We start from the raw sequence: 17283 nt of genomic DNA on the forward strand, positions 1-17283 counted from the left end.
TTGCATCCATTGCAATTTCACGAAACTTATCTCTCAACGCTTGAGCTAGTTGTAAGATAAGCCCGGTGTGCGTTTTGACTTCAGAGCGAAATGTGCTCATGCTTTGACCGTAAATCGAGGTCATGCCGATTAATGAATCTAGAATCTTAACGTTGTTATCAAAGGCTTCTTTGATTTGGGAAATGTTTTTACTGACGAGTAGCGTCCATTTGTCGTTCGTAAGAATAATATTACCTTTTTCATGATAATATACGCCTACGGTATTGTTGATTGTTTCGATTTTGTATGGACTGGTTACAGGGAACGCTACTGTTCCGAGCAGTAGGAGTGACCTGAAAATAAATTTAATTTTCAGTATACGGTTTCATCCTATCAAAGTTCACTTTTGTTCTTTGATTTGTTTGCACATTTAGAAGTATTGCTGAGTTTTGAAAGAGTTGTTCAATTATGAATGGGCCGTTGAATTTATTTTGCAATTTGTCTTTTATTTGCGATTCCTTAACGTAAACTTTATCGCCTACTTTGTAATTGGGTTTTTCTCCAGAAATATTTCTGTCGAAACGGATTTTAGCTTTCTCCTTTTTCCTTTCGATTTTTTCTCGTGCGACTTTGTAATAATGAGAGAGTCTATTATTTAGGTCTCTCACGTATTTTGTAATGAGTTGTTCTTGATTATATAGTTTTTCTGGAGGCCTGCTTGCCGTGTGTCCGAAAACTAATTCATGGGGTGTAAATCCATGAGATTTGTTCTCAGAGTTATTATAACATATTACCGCGAATGGTAATACATTAAAAGGGTGATCATCTGGGTGTTCAGCCAGATGGGCTCTAATCATTTCTAATAATGTTGCATGGAATCTTTCCACAGATCCGTTGGATTGGGGATGATTGACACTAGAATATGTTAGCTTTATATCAAAAAGGGTACAAAGGTCTCTTAGAAGGGCATTATCGAATTCTCGACCGTAATCACAATGGATTCGTAATGGGGTTCCATAGTGCTGGAAAAATAAAAGTAGGGTATCTGAAATATTTTTTGCTGTTTTGTCTGGGATTGGATACACTTGTGTGAATTTTGTCAGTTCGTCACGTATACTCAATGCGTAATTTTTCGTTGGGATTTCAACTACGTCGATGTTTATTCTTTCGAAAGCTGTTTTAGGCGTTTCGGTTATTACTAATGGGTTGTTTAAATTTTTTCGACAGATTTTTGTTTTTTGACAAACATCACAAGCTTTTATGAAATTTTCAACATCTTTGTTGAGTCCTTGCCAATTATATTTTTCACGTATTCTACGAATTGTTTCATTGATACCTCGATGTAAATTACTTTTTCCGTTATGATTTTGATCAATTATAATTGGGATTTGATCTTTATCCGGAGTGGTAATGATGTTATTGCATATTTTGAATTTTATATCCTTTTGAGCAAAAATGAAACATAGAATTTCTAAAATGGGAAGTTCAGGATTAGTTTCAATGCAATATACTTTAGAGGGATCTAAATCATTTTGACTTCTATACAGGGTGAGAAACAAGTGTTCAATCACCGATTCTGGATCATAAGTGAGAGGAACTATATAATATTTTCTGTTTTTTATTGTTTTGCTTGATACAATATTTATTTTGAGATTTCTGAATTCGTAATCTTCTTCAAGAATATCCTCAAAGATTTTATAGTGAAAGTCTTTCAATTCCTTTTGTCTAGGGAATATTAGAATGTTTTTATTTTCTTTATCGAGAAATTGGCAATTGGAATACTCGACTTTTGAATAATCAATCAGAGATGTTGTTTTGTATAAATTTACGAATGTTGTGAACTCTTCGGTTATCTGTTCTGGTGTATATTCTGATTGATCGCCTTCACGGTTTTCGAAGTTTTCAGGGTTTTCAATATTTTCAGGGTTTTCAGGGTTTTCAGGGTTTTCTTCGGATTCCTCTGGTTCTTGTACCGGATCTTGGATTATTTCAAGATCTAGTTCTTCATTTGTTGGCAAAATGAAGGTACCTGAAGGTATTAGTTTTGTATTAAAAACGAGACAGGCTTTTGTGGAATCAACTTTGATTCTTGAAAGTGCGTCAGCGTTTTTATTTATTCTTCCGGGTTTATATATAATTTCATAGTCGTATTCTTCAAGCTTTAAACGCCATCTTGCGAGTCTACTTCCTGGATCTTTTATGGAAAATAGCCAAGTTAGGGGTCTATGGTCCGTAATTAGTTTAAATTTTCTACCGAAAAGGTAGGGCCTAAAATGCTTAACTGCCCATACTATTGCCAATAGCTCTCGTTCAATCGTGGAATACTTTGATTCTGCGGAACAGAGAGTTCGCGATGCGTATGCAATAGGTAGGTCCTTGCCAATAGGGCCTTGGGATAATACGGCTCCGATAGCGTATGCGCTTGCATCTGTAGTCAAAAGAAATGTGTCTTCGAAATTTGGGTATATTAGAATTGGGGTTGAAACAAGTGCTTGTTTTAATTCTTCGAATGATTTTCTACATTCATCATTAAAAATGAAAGGTGTGTCTTTTTGAAGTAGTTTCGTGAGGGGTTTTGATATTTTAGCAAAATTTGGGATAAATTTTCTATAATATCCGGCTAATCCGAGGAATGATTTTATACTTTTCTGGTTTTGAGGTTCTGGGAAATTTATTATACAATCGACTTTGTCGGGATTTGGTTTTACTCCGTCTTTGGTTATTACGTGTCCAAGATATGCTACTTCCTTTCTAAGAAATTCACATTTATCTGGTTGGATTTTGAGATTGGCTTGGCGGAGTCTTTTAAATACTTCTTTTAGTCTGGAAATGTGCTCATGAATGGTAGGGGAATAAATGATGATGTCGTCCATATAGACAAGACATCGCTCATTCTGGATTCCGAGAAGAATGTTATCCATCACCCTTTGAAATGTTGATGGAGCATTCTTGAGGCCAAAACTCATCCTAAGAAATTCGTAATGGCCATTTTCTACCGAAAATGCTGTTTTGGGAATGTCCTTGTCATCGATTTCGATCTGGTGGAAACCAGAAGCAAGGTCCAAGGTGGTGAAGTATTGACATTTGCCAAGTTGGTCCAGAAGGTCCGATATCATTGGAAGAGGGTATTTGTCATCTACAGTAAGCTCATTTAACTTCCTATAGTCGACAACTACACGCCATTTTTGTTTTCCTGATGCATCTATTTTCTTTGGTACAACCCAAACTGGAGATGACCAGGGGGAAATAGAAGGACGTATGATTCCATCTTCTAGCATTTTGTTTATTTGTCGTTTCACTTCCTCTTTATGAATTTGAGGGTAGCGATATGATTTGGTAAAGACCGGTTTTGCATCTTTCGTGTCGATTGAATGTTTTATTTCATTTGTGAATGTGAGTCGATCACCTTCCAAATAAAAGATGTCTGAAAATTCCAAGCAAGTTTGCGTAATTATTTCGAATTCTTCTTCGTTCAAATGATCTAATCGTAATTGTTTTTTTATTTCAAATTCCCTATCTACATAATTTTTTTCGATTTTTGTTTCGTTTATGGGGTTCAAGGAAAAATTTTGAATTGGTTCAATATCCAGATTATAAAATTCTACTACTTTAGGTATAGCGTTTGAATTTATAATTGAAGTGAAAAATTCTCCTTTTTCATTTACTTTTACTAAGGCGTTTGGCAAACGAACATTTTCTTTATTCTGAGCTACCAGTATAGCATCAGTATTTGAGAGATGACATTTTAATTTAAAAATTCCTTCTGTCCGAGGTTCGATTTCTATAGTATTTGGAATTTCGTCTTTTAAATATTGGTAGTAGTCAAATTTACTTTCAAAAGCATAATTGTCAGGGTCGTATTCAAAAATATCGTCAAGTTCTGCGGTTGATGTTTCCGGGTCCAACGTAACTTGGTGTTTCTTTTCTGAATTTTGACAATTTTGGGAAGAATCTGGTACATTATTCGAGTCTATCACTTTGAAAAGGGGTATGGTTTTGAAATCAGTTATTAATTGTTTGTTTTGAAAATCAACAACACAATGATAGTGTTCCAAAAAATCAGCTCCGAGAAGTCCGTCAAAGTCTATGTCAAGATTGTATATGTAGATTTTGTGGGGGTCAGTGTCTGAAAAGGGCACCAGTACTGATTCGGTTATTTGAATTCTTTCGTTAGTAATACCTTGAATCATAACATTTTCTGGTGAGCGATTTCTATATTTTTCGACAGTTTTGGGTTTAAATACTGAAATTCCGGCTCCACTATCTATTAGAATTTTGAATGTTTTTGTGGCATCCATGATATAATATAAATTTTTCGAATTGAGCATAAATGATTTTTCTATACGAATTTCTGCTCTGGAAAATTCAGGTTGGGATCCAAATTCAATGTTTGTATTTGGGTCTGAATTTCTGACGTTGGGTCGATAGGAGGAGGGTCTGCTGCTGTTGAGCCAAATTGAAAATCCTGATTGAATTGATTTTGCGGGTAATCAACAGAGTCAACGTTCGGGTTTTCATGAAAATTTTGATATGTTGGAAAACTGGCTGCATAGTCTTCGTATTCGTAGGGGTTTTCAGAAAGTTCATTAAAATTTTCTTGATAACTATCTATGCCTTGATTGAGATAATGTGCTCTTTGAGTGTTTGTTCGATTAAAATAAGGATTGGGTTGTATAGCCGATGGTCTTTGTTGGTTTGGGTTTTGTTTAATTAACGATGGCCTATTTAGATTTTGATTTGATGCGGGTTGATTAGGTCTAACACCTTGCGTTTGAAAATTTGTTTTTTGAAAATTTTGTTGGCTCGATGGATTTTGTTGGAACATGGGTTTTTGAAAATTTTGTTGGGGAATCTGTCTGACTCTACACTCGGTTTGGAGGTGTCCCTGTCGTTTACAGAGATTACAAAATTTTTGTTGTATAGGGTTTTGTGGTTTTTTGTGTTGGTTAAGATTCATATTTTTATTGAGTTTCTGTTGTTGGAAGTAAGAGAGTTGTAATTCTCTCTTAATTCTCTGGACAGCTTCGAGCATTGAGGGTGGATTTCCTGCTCTTACTATTTGTCCGATTGTTGGCTCTAAACCTGCTAATAGCGAGTTTAGCGTCATGGTTTCGATAAGATTTTGTTGGGCTTGTTTTTCTTCTGCGGTGAGCGGTTGTTTTTGTATAGCCGCATGCATTTTTGCATTATGAGTTTGAAGTCTGTTAATAAAAACAAGAGGAGACTCATTTGGCATTTGGAAAATTCTCTGCAGGTCTTGAATTAAAGAGGCTAAATCTCGAGAATCACCAAAATATTGGTTTAGCAATATTTTGATTTCTTCCCAAGTTTCTGGGTTGCGAGAACTTATTAATTCTGCTGCTTTACCTCTGAGTTTGTTTTTGATATGTAAAATAAGTAAAATTCTTTGGTCTTGAATTGCCATGCGGTAAGCGGTATTACACGCACTTATGAACGTATTAAGAAAAATTTGATCACCGTCATATTCTGGGACAATTGAAAAAATTTCACTCAATTTATAGGGTTCAAGTGGGGGTGCACTGGGTGAAGCATTTGTGTTGGGCATTTTTGAAAATAGAACAGTACACACAAGAATAGAAATATTCAATTATATTAAAAATCGAGATGATTCTTTGTTTGTTGCTTACCAAAGGATGTCCATGGAGGATGAAATCCGGCTTCACTAGCGTTGCTCCGGCGAAGTTAGCGTGCGCTTGTTCTTCTACCGTTGAAGAGACCGTCCTGCTATGGTCCTGTGGCTTGGGGTTGTTGGTTCTTCCTTGAAGGATTAGGATCCACCACTATCGGTTAGGCTGTTCCTTGTTTCGTATAGTGTTGAAGGATCCTACCGACTGCGCCAATTTTGTTATAACTCACTTGAGAAAAATAACTTTTTAAAAATTAATATTTATTGAACAGGGGAAACAGATCTGTATCCCCAGAGTTGAGTAGTAACAGTATGACAACTAGAATACAACTAAACTATTACGCCACGCGGGACGTTTTTTATATGAAAAAATATCATGAAGTAAGCGTCTGGGTGAACAAAGAACAGTAAACGGCGCCTGGGATCTTTCTGGAACTGCGTAGGTGCCGGATGTTGATTCAGCTATGCTCTTGAGATGGTCACCTTGGAGATGAATGGTAGAGGTCAGCCATGGGCATATAACATGCTTTTAGTTGGTAATCGCTTCAGATTACGAAATTATTATCAAATTATTACAGTTATAACTGTAATGAACAATTTAGGTTTGACGCTCATTCAAAGGAAACATTATATTGCTTTTACGAAAAAAAAAATAACTATAATGAAAACTCTTTGTAAAGATATGTAGATCAGGTGTTTTTTTCAAATACAAATTGAAAAGGAACCCTTTCGAAATAACTATTTTAATATGAACAAACACTCGTTATTGAATTGAAATATTCTTACAAATGCTACAGATATTGAATAAAAAAGAAACAATGTAATCTATCACTTGTTTCGGCATAGGTTTATACCAAGTGTGAAGAAACATATGTATATTTTATGTTTTTTTTTTGTCAAATTATAATACAAAAAGAATATTTGATAAATTATTGTTTGTGGTTGTATGTTTATGAGAGTAAAGAAATTAATTGGATATGTAGAAATTGAAACCTCTGGCTAGAAATGAATCCAACACTTTTGATTCACTAGAACAAAAATGCTGTCTAAAAGTCAGTTGTCATATCCTGATGATGCTAACTTGGTTAGCCAAACGCGCATCGGGAGGCAGCATTTTTGTTCTGGTAATTCAAGGGTTTACAGTAAATTAACTGAATGATATGGTAAATGTACTTTGAATTTTTTATTAATGAATAAAGAAGAATGCAGTTCTTTGAGTTAGATCGGAATATACAACCCATTTATTTTCTTTTCAGCTCACAATGATTATTCGTTCTTTCCACAAATCAGAATTTTTACATCTCTTGAATTTCATACTCATTGTTTATTTCCTGTCATTTTTTGATTTTGTTTTTATTTCCAAGAACCTCACTCGAATATTTCGTTCCTAGTATTTTTAGCATTTATATTTTCACTAGCTGACCCAACAAACGTTGTATGCCATATGAATTATTTCAATAGTTTATCAAACTTGATACCAGATCAAAAAATTGTATGTGTAGGGATACACAAATCATCTATTATAGTTGTATGAAATATACTGTACAACCTATTCTTGAGCCGTTTCGGGGAGTATGACCACAAACTCCGTGACACGAAATTTTCATGTATTGAAAGATTATAGCATGTTATTTTATTCTCATAGATTTCAAATTTGATAGCAGTTTTTCAGATAATGGAATACCAAACCTGTAATATTTATAAATACCATTTTCAGTCAAAATTTGTTAAAAAATTAAAAAGAATACCAATCTGAACCATGACTATATTAGGTTCATGGCAGAAGATATACGTTAAATTGATGAAATCATCAAACCTACCACATCTTGCTGTTCTAGCAATTACAAGTACATATTGCAACAAAACTGTCGTTTCTGATGCATTGTCTAAAAAATACAATAGCTTATTTTTGAATGACATCAGGTCAGTGGGTCTGCTATTCCAAACATTCTTGACATTATTTCATGATTTTGAAAACATGAATTTGTACTTTTTTAAATACTTTATTTGACTGTCTTATCGAGATTACTTCAAGCGCATTTTAATAAATTATCATCAAGGAGCTATAAACAATATTTCAGAAAAGTAATCCCAATTATGAAGTAGATTGTTGTGAACTTTGGTGTTTACTTTTGATATCGATAAATAGCACCAAAGAATTGCCAAATTTCTGGTTTCGAAATATTGGCAATTCATTGAAAAAGTTCGTATTTTCAAACGAACATTTTGAATGATGTAGTTTTTTCTAATGTCAAATAGTAATTCTTTAGAGGTGTTGGGGAATTCAGAACTTGAAAACATTTTTTCATTTATGATACCTATCACAAGATGTTGACTAATCTGACCTCGAAATTGTATGGTGCTGTCGAATAAACGTAACTTGTTTTTGATGATGAAAGTCTTTTATGTGGGTTATATTCTTACAAGGGTGTTCAATAATCAAGTGGCACCTTATGTCAAAACTAAGACATTTCTGAATTCGGCTGCTTGTTTTATTTTGAATTTGATTGAGTACTTTTGGAAGAAAATCATTTATATTTATATAAGTGTAGACACTGAGAAGTTTCTTTTACATATATAAACGTATTTTAAATATATATTCAGTTTGTGCAATATTCGTGATATAATTGAAACAGATGTCATACACAGAAATGCTAAACAAAGTAATTCATTGCTATAAAGTTTCGCTTATAAGAAAAACTTTCAAAAAGTTAATCCTCTAGAAATATCTCTGTATCCGTCACTATAGGTATATTATGTTAATCAATTTCACTACTGCCATCATTCAGTCTTGTTTTGTCATAGGTTTCTGACGTTTTTCGTAATTCATTGTTTAGAGTTCTCTAGGTTATTTTGAATATTTTCAAGTTTTTAGTTTATTAATATTCATCCTGAGAAATGTGAATTAAAACTCTCTATAATTTTATACCACTTTTATATGTGACTAACGTTACTGCAGTTTCGTCTTTCAAGGACATTTTTACACGAATACAATAAACAATTAACATAGAAAGTGTTTATTCTTATTTTTCGTGATGATTTTCTACCACGTAGGTTGTAACGACTACACCCATCAATCTAATAATATTCATCCAGTTGGCTATTACCATTTTCTAGTTATTTCTAGTGATTTAATTCATATTGGAAATTTAAATTCAAAAAAGGCATTTCCAATTTTTTTCGGTACCAAAACAATATGATGACAAAAAAAGCGAGAGTGATTTCGCCGGTAGAGTTTTCCTCGGAGAATTCCCGCGGAGTCACGATGAATTTTTGACACTTTGATCGCTGATAAACCATATAAGTCACCGACTTTTAGCTTTATGCGATCCTCGACACTTATCATTTCCTTTTTTCAGGGATGTTCGCTCCATCGTACTTCACAAAGGTGGCTCCGGATTGGGATTCAATATAGTTGGAGGAGAAGATGGAGAAGGGATTTTCATTTCGTTCATCTTGGCCGGAGGACCTGCGGATCAGTGTGGCGAACTTCGAAGAGGTGATCAAATAATCAGCGTAAATGGAGTGAATCTTAGGAATGCCACCCACGAGGAAGCGGCTCTAGCACTTAAGGTGAGAACCAGCCCCTTTTTGCTGAAAAGGCTTTCTTAATGTAATAATTGTTTTTCGTAAATATAATCGTAATTATAATAAAATCAATTTTATCGATGCCGGCCTACATATTTCCAATACAAGCAAAAATGGTACGAATATATATGTACTTTAAAACTACTGAGTGAAGCCTTCAGAGCAAAAGACAAAAGTTGTATTTCCCTTGAATGGTCTCCCAGACAATTTCAAGAAGAAGTCAACAAAATATGCATTGATGTTAGTTATGTCAAACTTTCGAAATGTCTGTCTGACATTGGTAATGTCATGCCCAAAGCTAACGCCAATGATAAGACTGACATTTAAACTGGAAAATATTTCTATTTTTGATATATATATATATATATATATATATATATATATATATATATATATATATATATATATATATATATATATATTTTGATATAATATATATTTGCACGCGTAGCAGTTACATGATATTTTCTGTATGTAACCTATGAATAAAAAGAAATGAACAAGAAATTTCAAGTACCTAATTCTGATCATTTTCACGGGAAAATAATCAAAAAGCAGGAAGACAGTTATTGAGTATTGCGGTTTTGATTTTTTTTTTGAAGTACGTATAAGATATAGTTTTTGAAGCCAGGTGGTAGTTTATAATATGTTCTAGATCTATTGAATGACAAACAAAACTTGAAAAGTCATCTTTTGTGAGAATGTAACGAAATTGGATTGTCTTGTCTCAAATTTACATCATGGGCTTGATGACTACGTTACCTACTGTATTATAATGGTATGATGAAACTTACACATTTTTGGAGAAATCGCCCATTTTTCCAGTTGTGTTATTCAATATTTTAGTGCTTCTAGTTTCGCCTGCGAAACCCAAATATGAATTTTGGATGGCAAAAACAGATTATTACAAAAAATGTCAATTTCCCAAATTTTTTAAACTTATTTCCATTTTCAATTTTTTACTTTTGACGGCACGTGTCAATAAGAAACAGAAACAAATATAATGATGAAACTGAACAGACGAATATTAAAAACAGAGTGGAAAATTTTACTTACTTATGGAAATAGTTATGGCTGCACAAGAAAAAGGTTATTTCGAAATATTACTTGTCAAAAAGTCAAAGCAATATCAGGGGTATAGTTATCATTTGGATGATAACTGGTGTATACGAACTGAAGCCTTTGGTCGTATGTGGCCTTAGAAATTAATGGTCATTAATCAAATTTCTATGTTATGGGTTGTCAGATGATCTTTATTGTTGCTCGACAGCTTTGTCATCAGATGGTTGTCGATTGGTAACCGTGAGTGGTACTCATTGAATCAACAACTACGTGAGCGTTGACTATCGACCTTTGCTAGGAATCGCATATTAAAAGGCAATACCTCGTTAATTTCCAGATAAACAATCACATTTTGAACTCTCCCTTTTTTATTGGTTTCTTTTTGGATAACTTTACTATCAACGCTGGTGTTCTCTATCAAGTACCTATTAGAAGAAACCAAAAATCGAATATTTTCTATGAATTGATGGATGTAGCCGTTACTACGTGGAAAGAAATCATAATGAAGAAAAGGGAATTGAAACTTTCTATTTTTTTTACTATTTTTATTTGTAAGTAACGTTACGAATGTCACGAATCCAACCACCATCAATCGACAAAAAGAGGAATCATCAAGACTCTATTAGACCGTGCTTTTGGGCTCTGTAATACAAAGGAAGGTCTCGAGAAGGAACTAGACATCATCAAAAATGATCTTCAGCGGAATGGATACTCTAAAGCGATGGTAGAAAAGACTTTGGCTAAAAGACAGCAGGAGCCTCGCAAGGAAGAGAAGCCGTCACAACCAGTGCTTGCACTTCCCTACATCAGAGGATTATCGGAGAGGATAAGAAGAATTGGTTCCAAGTACAACATTAGAACCTGTTTCAGATCCGGTAACACTATCCGTAACAGCCTCATGAAAACCAGGCCCCCAAACGCGGACTGCGATTGCAAGAATTGCATTTACCGGATACCCTGTGAATGCGGAAAATCCTATATTGGTGAAACTAAGAGGCCATTGAATGTTCGCATTGCCAAGCACAAGAAGCACACACAGCGAGGAGAAACCAGCAAATCAGGAATAGCAGACCATGTTTGGACCCATCAACACAACATCGAGTGGTCCCAAGCTGAGATCTTGCACAGAGAGGAACATTGGTTCAGGAGAAAGTTTAAGGAAGCCGCATAAATGTTGTCCAACAACGTATTCAGCCAGGCCAGCGTAGATATACGAAACATATGGGAACCCATCATCAAACGAAAAATGACCAACTCCCGCCAAAACGGTCATCTCTCACGGAATCAGTAAAGCGGAAAATGGAAAGTAGAGAAAGTGAAAGTATTTCAACGACCTATAAAATTAGTCATCTCTCGGAGGAATCAGTCCAGTCATCACCCGAAGACAATTGTAGATACCAACAATCGAAACGTCGTGAACTAACGTGACTTGGAATCTCTACACTTTTTATTTTTTATTATTTTCTTTTTTCATTTCTTTAATTTTTATTTATTCAATTATTATATTTTTACTTGTAGGTTATTTCACTATCATTTCATTTCAGGTTTATTGTTGCTTAATATAATTGTTATTTTCAACTATTCTTTTTTAATTATTCTTTTTTTACTTGTTTCAGGGATTTCAAATCATTTTATATAGTAGACAATGGAAGTCCGAACTAGTGAAATTTATACATTAAACTTTTTATATATAATGTATAAGTTTGAAAATGTCCTTATAGGACGAAACTGCAGTAGCGTTAGTTACAAATTAAAGTGGTAAAATACATATAGAAAGTTTTTATTCTCTTTTCTTCGAATATATTTTTTTTTGATGCCCGAACATCAGCTGCCAATAGTCATCTCCAGCAACAGCAACAGCTTTTATATTTTACAAATAATCTGGAAAAAAAATTCAGCTTGGGATGACAGATTTCAACGAAAAGCCAGCCATCTGTTTTCTCTAATAATAAAAGACGGACATCATGATGTCATGGCATTGGGTGCCATTAGCTGCGACGTTAATTTGTTGGGTGTCAAGTTGGACACAATATGTCATGACATAATTACTATACCGCAATAGCAAAGTTAGCTTCTCAGAAAGTTGGAATGATATTTCGAACTAGAAAGTTGAACACATTTCAACAACTTTTATTGCTTTATAAAGCCCAATCAAATCTTTGGAAATTGCTCACATATAGCATACCCTGAGGCTGCTAGGTTTTATACAAAAATGAACCATTTCGTCTAATTGGACGCACATGGAGCAAACAACCTGGATAGTTCAAAGTTGGAGATTTGTCCCTACTTTCGTATGAAGTAACAGTCCGCTCGAATCCACCGAGAACAGTATATGTCAGAAGTACACCGCAAATTTTTTCTGTCCGTCGCTCGAGTTCAACTCAATATATCTCGAACTAAAATTTTCAAAAATTATTTTATTTGAACACCATCATCCTCGTGAAATAAACTTCACTACATCGTTTTACGAAATTAATATAACCTACACAAGCAGCATTCTCCGAACTATTTACCTGCAGTGCTTGTGCATCTCCTTATAAAAAAATGCGATATTACTCTAATCTTTGTCTCGGAAAGTTTCTGATAGTCCAAATAAATTGTTCCGAAATTGAGTTTCCATTCAGGAGAAACATTCCCAACCAATTACAAAGTTATCAAAGCTGTGGAGGCGCGTTGCAAGAAGCTCGAGAAAGATGATCTTGGCATTCACGTTTCAGCAGAAAACAATATCAAATTAATAATTGTATCATGTGTTAAGTCACGCGAAAAACTAGAAAAGAAAGGTGATATTTTAGGAACCATCACACTATTCCCATCTTTGAAATTGTCTAATTACCATGATTTTTAAATGGTTTGAGGCAATGTTTAGATATAACTTATAGACTCATAAAATTTGAAGGGAAAATTGTTAATATTAAATTGTTGTGAAACTCATTCATAATAGGGGATCCCAAGCGGGGATTTCGGGATTTACTAAAGCGCGGCAGATTAATATACAGGGGCATACCTTGTACCCGGTTAAGTTCCTCCACCAAATATGAGCCCTATATATATAAGGCCGCCTGTGAAGGGTAAAGGATCAGATTAGTAAAAAAAAATGATTATCAGAAATTCTCGAGCGCATCAGATTAAGGAAGGGTTAGTTAATTACCTGCTAAAAAGTGTTTATTCCAGTAATCTGACAATTTGAGAGTGACCTAAAGAAAGGGGAGGACAGCAAATTCGTAAAAAAATAACGTTATTTCGACATTCTCGAGCGAAACTAACTAAATAATTCAAGGATAACGAAAAATATATAATCTGACGATTTCTGCAAGCCGAAATAACAAAAATTCGTCGATAAAGTTTAATGCGTGCAGCTGTGTGATACCTATATTTCCCTCTCCGAGTTTCTATTCCTCTATTCTCTATTCACTTTTTCTCTATCTATCACTCTCTCACTCCGTCCCCACTCTGAATTCTGTTGCCATGACGCCATCACAGCTGATCACAGAGACTTGTTCGTGATGAAGATAATGATTAATTAACCAATTAATTGATGGATGTTGCCGTTACTACGTGGTAGGAAATCATAATGAAGAAAAGAGAAATTAAACTTTCTATGTTTTCTACCACTTTTATTTGTAACTAACGTTACTGCAGTTTCGTCCTATAAGGACATTTTCAAACTTATAAAATATATAACTTATACTTATACAACATATAAGTTTGAAAATGTCCTTATAGGACGAAACTGCATTAACGTTAGTTACAAATAAAAGTAGTAAAACATAGAAAGTTTCATTTCTCTTTTCTTCATTAATTAATCAAATGATTATAAAAAATTTTATTTTTTTGAGCATTTAAAAAAAATTATTTTCCTATAAATACAAATATTCTACGTAAAAAATATACACTTATTCATTTGCATTCTATTTCCTGAGCTTTTCAATCAATTAAAATCAATGAATTGAATTTTTTTTATATTGTTTTTGTCAAATTAAGCGAATCCCTCTAGATAATCGTCAGATTATGAGACAATACGTCTAAAACATAAAGATGAACCATATATATCTTAATCTGACGCGCTTGAGTATTTTAAAATGGCGATTTTTTTTGCACATTATAATGGCCGCAAGTTTGCGTCAGATCGAAATCGTCAGATTTATTGAATGAGAGCTTTTTTTTGTTGCACTTAACACCCCCATAGAAAATCTGACGCGCTCGATTAAATTTTGTTCTTTTCACTTTTAACCCTTACGTACAACCACCCACATCATGCAAACGATCAGATTAACATACCAACATTATTAAAAATACGTAGGACATTGATGCTATCAATATCTGACGCACTCGAGTATGTCCATACAACAGTATTTTTTTACATATTTAAAAATCTATAGCCGCTTCCCCCACCGATGAAAAGGTATATATTGTATAACATTTTTTTCTTCTTATAGTCTAAACTTTGCAACCTAATATGTCTCAATGACGCTCGAGTAAATCCCCATTTTGCATCGTTGGCTCCCCTGCTATTAGATGTATCTACGCTGTGTAATTGGTATTGCAACTGAATATAGTTGTGAACATTGATGTTGAAGCTCCAACATTTTTTACTTCGAACATTTCTTAGAAAATTGTGATATTGAATCTGACACGCAATAAAAAAAATTGCAGTGCCAAAACATTTAACTCGCCGAAAGGTGTTGCTTCCGGTCTAAGAAGAAAGTATGGAAATCCCTAGAAATTTCACAGGTATACATGTATTTAGTTCGAATAAAGGACAAAGTACATCTTCACAGAATCTCACTAGTCATATAGTTTGGTTCATGGATATGTTCCTCAACTTGAGGCCATTGTCGTGGTCAATTTTGCCTTAATATCTTAAATGTCAGTTGAAGCTACAAAAATTAATTTTAAGGAAAATATGGATCCTATGAACTTTTTGAGTTATGATTGATTGTAAAGAAGACAATGACGATGATCCGCTCTGTTTTGAGAACCAACTCGACAATGTTTCTAGCTTTATATTATGAATTGTGAGAAACAGCATACACGTTATAGCAATAGGGGAGCCCAATAGGGGACTTTGGGGATTTAGTCAAGCGCGACAAATTAAAATATGGGGCAAATCTTGCACCCTACTGAGTACCGTTACCATATCTTTGGGTACGCGTGTACGGCAGCCGATCATAATAGTAAAAAATCGATGGCCAAAAATACTCGAGCGCCTAAGATTAGAATATAATAAGTTATTGACATGCTGTAAAGTGAGCATTTCAAAAGTCTGGCGATTTGGAAATAACTTAAGGAAGTGCAAAAAAGTAGCTAATCATTATCAAGAGCGGTAGAACTTTTTTCATTTTGTATGAAATGGTTCCAGAATAAGGGGAACAATATAATAAGCAGATTTCTACAAGCCGAAGTAACAAATGACTGCTTTCAGTATTTCATAATGGCTATTATTTGTTTTCTTAAAAAGCGCGACAAGCTAACGTCACATCCGAATCGTCGGTGTTTTTCCCATCGGTGAAAAGGTATGCACCATAAAGGATGTCAATTTGAAAACTTATCACTTTCTAAATCTATAGAAAATTTGAAAATATGCAAAAATCCATAGAACTTATTTTTAAGGATCATCAACCCTCTAGCAGGTGTAGACACAACTTCTAAAATCTTAAAAGGCAGTGGGGTTTGAGTGATAATACGTCGTTTTATAGGTCGTTCAGCTCCTTTTTCAAAAAAACAAACTTGCGAACCTAAAATTTCTAAATATTCTGATTTTTCATATCTTCAAGTCAAATATTTCTAGACTGTGACTTATTAACAACCAATATCATTTTCAAATGAAGAGCAAAAACATTAGGGTAATAACGATTTTACAGGAAATCAATCTATTGAAAACACTTTTCCCACACCAGAACAAAAATACTGTCTTTCGACGAGCGTTTCGCCAACCAAGTTAGCATCATCAGGAGTTGACTCAGACTGGTGCTAACTTGGTTAGCGGAATGTGCGTGGAGAGAGTATTTTTTTTCTGGTGTGGTAAAAGTGTTTTCGATAGTTTTATTTCGTGTCAGAGGTTTCATATTCTACTTATCAAGGAAACCAGTCGTTCAACTGCAAAATTGAATTTATTTACTTACTCAAATGTCAACCTCAGGAATTTGATTCATGAATAGAAATATTTTGGAGAAAAAATAACTAGCTCAGTATCACTATCCAACTCTTGAATGCGCCTGTTTTATATTACGATATATAAATCAAAACTATTCATATTGTCATTTATTCTAAGAAAACTGAATTTTTTTCGCTGGTACAGTGAGATCACAATATTTTCTCAATCGGGAGCTACGTGCTTCAATACCAAATTTAGTTTGGGAACAAACTTCTAACATTCAGATCTCAATAAAAAGTTGATCAGTCAACTTTTTTTGGAATAATTATTGGAACTTTGTTGGGAACAGTGTAGAATGTCTGATAAATTTGAAGTACCAACAATGTACTGTCAACTTTTGATGAACTTGAAATTGCATTAGAAAGCCGCTTTATTGAAAAGAATATACATGGTGTCACTTTGAAAACTTCTTTTTCTCGATATCTTCCTTCTAGGAAATAGTATAAAAAATCTGAAGGGAAGATCAATTTGGTTTCTGAAAGAGAAAGTTTCAAGGTAATGGCTGGTAATGCCTTAACTGCCATTGTTCATCAAGTAGCACATAATTTTAAAGGGCTTTTACTTCTATTTCCAGTAGTACCCTAGAAACAAAAATGAAACGATTCTCGAAATTTATAATAATAATATAATCGTCTTTATTCATCAACATAATAAAATTAAAATACAAAATTTCAGAACAATACGCGTATAGAAAACTATACGCGTACTATTTGAGAATCATAAATGGTATAAACACTAAAAATCGAGCTAAATGGAGTACCCAAGTACTAGTTGTGTTCAGCTTCCAGTGCAGAGTTTACCTGACCTAAAAATATATGGGAACCCGTAAAACAAGACAATGAACGACCAA

The 17283-nt window shown here is 34.0% G+C and overlaps 1 protein-coding gene across 16 annotated transcripts in view; it reads left to right on the forward strand.

The window, feature by feature from the left end:
* dlg1 (MAGUK family member discs large 1) overlaps nucleotides 1–17283 on the forward strand; it is an 889881-nt gene that overhangs the window by 842715 nt on the left and 29883 nt on the right. For all 16 annotated transcript variants that reach the window (XM_074177005.1, XM_074177004.1, XM_074177008.1 and 13 more), the window contains one exon: nucleotides 8986–9199. In XM_074177005.1, the coding sequence (XP_074033106.1) occupies nucleotides 8986–9199 (214 nt within the window). The remainder of the gene's footprint in view (nucleotides 1–8985; nucleotides 9200–17283) is intronic.

This window comes from Leptinotarsa decemlineata, unplaced genomic scaffold (genome assembly GCF_025532065.1).
Source record: "Leptinotarsa decemlineata unplaced genomic scaffold, Ldec_3_MD MMD2_tig00002159_RagTag_RagTag, whole genome shotgun sequence".
NCBI classification, from domain to species: domain Eukaryota; kingdom Metazoa; phylum Arthropoda; class Insecta; order Coleoptera; family Chrysomelidae; genus Leptinotarsa; species Leptinotarsa decemlineata.